At 28.0% G+C, this 6,342-nt stretch overlaps 1 protein-coding gene across 1 annotated transcript in view; it reads left to right on the top strand.

The window, feature by feature from the left end:
* Positions 1–623: 623 nt before the first annotated feature.
* LManII (Lysosomal alpha-mannosidase II) overlaps positions 624–6,342 on the top strand; it is a 37,766-nt gene continuing 32,047 nt past the window's right edge. Inside the window, exons 1-2 of the mRNA XM_067268187.1 lie at positions 624–799; positions 1,045–1,147. Of these exons, the coding sequence (XP_067124288.1) occupies positions 731–799; positions 1,045–1,147 (172 nt within the window). The 5' untranslated portion in view covers positions 624–730. The remainder of the gene's footprint in view (positions 800–1,044; positions 1,148–6,342) is intronic.

Genomic DNA, 6,342 nt, shown 5'->3' with positions numbered 1-6,342 from the left:
TGCATTATTTTATAAGCTTTATATATTAAAGTACAAAATACATATATATAAAAAAAATATTTTATATTTGATACTCAATCGGTTTATCTTTATCGGTCTTTTAAGGATAAACAATCACTAGTTTGGATGAGGGAGCGATTAGGCCGCCATCTTTTGTTAAATTCAACAATTATAAATAAAGGCGAAATTTATTTAGCCTTGTTAGTTTGATATTTGAATTTAAAAATGTATAAGTTAAATGTTTATTAATTATACTTATTATTATTAATTAATTAATTTTATATTAGGATAAAGGCTATATTATTAGTCTGATAATATAAAATATATATATTTATATTCTAACATATTTTTAACAACTTCTGTTTAATTGTTATAATGGGGAGATCTTTATTTTTTTATGTGATATCGCTTTATATTCTATAAATAAATAAATAAAGAAATATTTTTATTATTTACCATTCATTATTGTTTACATTTAATTTAATTACATTTAAAATTATTTTATGCTGTTGTACAGTATTTAGTCTATTTTTGAATCTCATAATTGATTCGTTCATGTTATTGGAGTTTAGACTTTAGACAGGAAATAATATCTAAATCCTTAATCAATAAGTATAACGTATCACCAGATTTAAAATACAATCATATGATTCAAGCGATCAGATGATAAATTTTTCTAACAGTCATTGTTCATTTGTGAAGTTGTCAACCGTTCATACAGCAGTTTATAATGCTTTTGTACCTTATTTTCTTCCTATTTTTAAGTTTCGAAAGTTCTACTGGTGATTGCGGATATGAAGTAAGTTTAATATATTACAATTTTATCAATATAGGTTGGCTCAAAAAGTCGGTTAACCTTTGTAAAATCTAAATTGTTCTCGTATTCAAATGCTTTAATACTTTGTAAGTAATACGCACTCCATCACTTTCATAAACAAGTATAGGTAAAATATACAAAAAATAAACCGAGTTTTGTTCCAACCTGTATATAAATATTGACATTTTTTGTTTAAATTTTCGTACTTTACTTAAATATCTTTATAGTCCTGTCCTGCTGGTGACCCCGATATGCTAAACGTTCACATTATTTGTCATACTCATAATGATGTTGGTTGGTTAAAAACAGTTGATCAATATTATTATGGAGGTAATTTTTAATATTAATTCATTATTTATTTATTTTTAATATTAATTCATTATTTATTTATTTTTAATAAGTTTTAAATAATTTTTAATTAAGTTCGTTGTGAAAATAATATCAATTAGAAAATGAAAGTATTATTTTAATTAAATCTTATAAACAAGAAAATGAAAGTATTATTTTGTTTATGTTAATTAAATCTGATAAACAAGAATACTTTCATTTTCCAGTACTGTATATTCTAAAAGTTATGCATACACCATTATAAAAATAAATTTTGGTACAGAATACATATTTCTTAAAAATTGTACAAAATAGTACAATTCTGTACAGGTTTTGTATGAGAAGAAAATACATTGCTGTAAAACTCCATATTGAGCACAAAACATAAAACACTTAACTCACTTTCGGATCAAACTATTTATGTAAATTTTTAGAATAATTATTATAATCATATCATCATCATTATCATCATCAATCTTAGTTAGTATAAAGGGTTATAACCATAATATTAATATTTTAAAACTTCTATACGGTTTCATCTAAAAATAATGCCCAAATTTATGTAAAATTGTAAAAAAATTACCTTAGAAATAACACATTTTTATTCTTTTGTGAAAAAAAATATATTTTATTTTCGTTTCTTGTTCTTGATTTGATAAAACTGTAAGGAAAATCTCTTACAGTTTTATCAAATGGTTATAATAATTATGAAATAAATAAACATGAAATAAATCAAGGTTATTTAAATAATAATAATAATTTTATTTCCTTATAAACGAGTTTGAATAATATAATTACATTTGAAAATACTTTTTAAATAAAAATCTACGCAGTTATTTATTTTTATATCGAAATATAGACTACTTTTATAATAATATGTAACTATATTTAATTTATAAATATATACTATATGTTACGTCGAATTTTCATTTACCAGATGAATCTATTGTTGTTTTAAAATACAGGAGTTCGCCTACTTACGAATGTTCAACTTACGAACGTTTTGATCGTAGTATAAAATTTAAATTTAGCGCGAATTATGAAGTTCTCTTGCTGCTCGTAAGATGGCGTTGAAGTTGGTAACGTTGGGGTGACAGCGTTTATCGCTATTGTTTGCAATTTTTTTAAACTTTTGCGATTAAGCATCAAAACGTAATAGTGAATCTAGCAGTGAAGATAAATGCGAGAATTGCGGCTCTATTACCATGGAAACTAAAATGAGCATTATAAAACTAAGTGCGTTAGGTGGAAAATGACCGCATTTGAAACCTAAAAAGTAACCAGGGATAAACGAACGTAATGTATTCTATTAAATACTTTACATTAAAAGGTCAAACGCTAACAATAAGTGTTTATTATGCGTACAAATGTACTTTTTAGAATAGTTTTCGACCTACGAACATTTAGACTTACAACAAAACCTCGGGATCCTAACCTGTTCGTAAGTGGGGGAGCACTTATATAATATATCAAATACATATATATTTATACATGTTACAATAATTTAATATATAGTCAAAACTGTGTTATAACGTTTCCTAAATAGCGCTACCCTCATTAAGTCCCCTTATTATTAAAATATTAGACTATATAAAGAACCCTTAGGTGTCTATGAGTTAATAAATGTATGATTTTACATTGCAAACGCTATTATTATCACCAGCTCATGTAATTTAAAATTCTCAAACAGTGTATTACTCTTAATATATAGTATGTAATTTTTATTATTTGACTTACTTCAGTTTAGTGTTATACCCGATGTAATGAGAATTTTTGAGCGAACAAATTGATAGATCTAAATCGAAGTCAAGGTTTTTCCACAAACTTATTAGGTGCTAGATTAAGAAATCAGCAATTAAAGATCACGTAGGACTTGGAAATTACTGCAATCTAAAAATTCAAAATTAAATCGTTTTCTACGGTGATCTGGACCCAAAAAATGGTCTTTGCAAATAATATAGATGTATATAGAGTGGCCAAAAAACAATTAATCATTAAAAAGACTAAATTGCTATATTTTTCAAATACTGGGTGATCATAATTAAAGTATGGCACTTTTGTCTCGGCAAGCAATGAAAAAGCAGTTTCCTTTTCATAAGCACACATCTTGTAGTCGAGTTCTAGGTAAAAATATGTGGTTGTAATGTGTTCTTATCAGTTAGATGGCCATCACCTTGTTGGAACGACATTTTTTATGATGCTATTTTATGAAAGCTACGGCAATGCAGCAGTTATATTTCGGAAATTTCTCCATCTTAAGAATGTACGCCAAAGACAGCTTCATTTTTAGATCATTCTTGTTTGAAGAAACTAATCGCAATGTAGGCCTACCTGAAGCAAGCACTGTCATGGCCCAAAGTAGGGTCATGAGAAAGAGGTAGCTTGAGACATTCCTGGGCCCGGAGAAAACTTAAAAACCCATAGTTGTTTTTAATTGACGTCCAAGCGATTAATATATCAACCTACCGCTCTGGGAGTCCGGAAACGAATCTGGACGGGTAGGAAAATCCGTGAATTTTTCGGAGGTGGTCCGTCATGAATATGTAAGGCTCCATCCTTTACCAGATTTCTGACTTCCTCATCATCTGATTCCCGCATTGTGAGCCGAGCCAAACCCAAAATGAGCTTGCCAAAAAACCCTCTTAGAGTCCACAGGAAAAAGTCAAAATATATATGTCATATAATTTATCATTATTTTTTAATGATTTTACTTTAAAGAATATTAAAAACTGTTTGTTGCCAAAAACAATTATTAAAGTTATTAGGCCTACTCATTTTATTTCTAAAATAAAACACATATATTAATTCCACTTCCATAATCATCAGATATCAATTAACCTTTTTAATGAATAGTGAACCACGCCTTGAAGAATATTTTTTCTGGAACAGGAAGATTTCACATTCAACAGACGACCTTGTATTATATTAATAGATGATTTTATATGATAATTTGAACAATATTTGAGAGATATTTGTCTCGCTTATTGACAATAAGAGATAATGAGTCAAGTGTAGATATCAAAAATAATATAATATTAGTGTTATAAAAATAAATAGCTGGGATTTTTATAAAAAATTATTCTTTATTATCAAAACTTAAATCTTAATTTTGATTGATGATTTTGATATTAAGAAATTTATTATTAATTTAAGAAGAACGAAAGTTTTGTGTTTCGACTAATCAATACTTTTACTTGAGTTTATGATGTAAATTATATCAACATTATATTTTAAAATAATAATTAAAGGCAATTAAAATAAAATTATATGAAGTGATTTACTTTTTCAGAATTTTTTGAAACTCTTCCTCAGTCAGTATTTTTAAATGTAGAAGAATTTTCACTAGACCTCAAGCATGAGAGATTCCAACTTATATGTTTAGAATTATTAATTATTTTATGTTGAATTACTTTATAAAAATTTAAAATTTTAGTCACTTAATTGCCGTATTTTTATGGCATTTAAGAGGCAACTTTTATCTTTAAATAAGACTCAAAAATCGTCCTGAGTCTTATATTTCAAGTTGCAATCTTCCATAGGCAAATGAATATTTCACAAACGACCTTCATTAAGCTACAGGTAACCTCTACCTTGCCTAACTCTTAAATAGAAAATGTTATTGTTTAATTAAACAATATTATTTGCTATAGCTAAGCCGCTTTTCCGTGTATACATGTAGGATATTTTAATAGTAAAAAATTTTAATTGTAAATGACATTTTTTAAACTCCCCTTTTTTCTGAACAATACGAGGAATATGCAGTCTAATTTTACTTTTTTAATACCAGGACACATTAAAAATTTTGGGGTTGCGTGCCAAAAGCGCGGGATGGCTTAAATACACTAAATACTTATATTTTTCCTAAATATTCTATACTGGAATAAGGTGCGACTTACATGCAGTAAAATTTGGTAAACTTAATCAGTAATATAACAATTAAATATTTAATTAGAATTAATAATACTTAAATTTTAAAAACTTTTCTAAATTGGGCCTACTTAATATTTAGTGTTAACAACGATAAAGTATAGGAATTAAATATAAGGGACGAAATAATCGCTACTTCGAATTATTGAGTTTCGAATTAATCGAGATTTTCATATTTCTGTACGATATGCCAAATGTCATGTAATAAATGTAATTTATTAAGCAAATGGATTACTGCTATGTATACAGAATGCTGTTTTCGTTAATTAATAATTAATAATAATAATTAATAATAATAATAATAATAATAATAATAATATAAATAAACTGCAGATAAATAGCACGTATCGAGTGAGAATCTCACAGGTCGCTAGATAGTTTTATAAAAAGTAAAGCAGAATTCCTCAAAATGTAGCTCAAATTATTATTAAAGGGGCCCAAGAAGTAGTAGTCTAAGCAAAAAAAAAAAAAAAAGTCAAAAAGTAAGTCGTCCAAATGTAATAGTCTAGATCAGCGTTTCTCAAAGTGGGCGATAACGCACCCTTGTGGGCGGTGAGTAAATCTAGGAGGCGCTGGAGGCAGGGTACTGAACCAAGGTCTGTATAAGAAGGTCAGGACACGCTCCCGTGATTCTATGCGGCAGCGGCCATGTTGGGGCATATCGATAGAGATCACCACACGTGGTTCCTGCGTGAGTCGACTATTATTACGTATATACATACTCAAAACGTTAAACAATGGGTTATTCTGTGGCACCTAATTGTAAAAGTAAGTCTACCGACCTTCGATTGTTTAGATTTCCTGCAGATAAGCAGAGGAAAGCGAAATGGGTGCAGAACTGCAGACGGGATAAGTGGCAGCCAACTGAACATTCTAAACTATGTGAGGATAGTGTATATTATGTATTTTTCTATAGGTACTGTCTTTATAGCTTTATAGATGTATACGTGAGCTCACATTAAATTATTTGTTGTTCAGCTTCATTTCGAAGAATCTCAGTTTGAACTGTTAATCTCAACTTTTCTGTCAGTGAGATTACATATTTTTGCCAGAGATATGAACAGTACTTTGAATGTAAAAAAACTGTATGGAAGCAAAAGCTCATTTATGCGTAATTCTGCTGACTTCCGAAAATGGTGTTTTATTATATTTGTATCTTGTGTGTTTACAGAGAAAGAAGTTATATCTCAGATAAGCTCTGTTAAAAATATCATCAAATTGTGTTTAATATTATCCTTTTTGATTAGATTTTATGTAATTAGGAAAATATG

The sequence above is a fragment of the Centruroides vittatus genome, unplaced genomic scaffold, assembly GCF_030686945.1.
Source record: "Centruroides vittatus isolate TY-2023 unplaced genomic scaffold, ASM3068694v2 contig_3175, whole genome shotgun sequence".
Classification (NCBI taxonomy): Eukaryota; Metazoa; Arthropoda; class Arachnida; order Scorpiones; family Buthidae; genus Centruroides; species Centruroides vittatus.
This window is presented reverse-complemented; position numbering and strand designations above follow the sequence as displayed.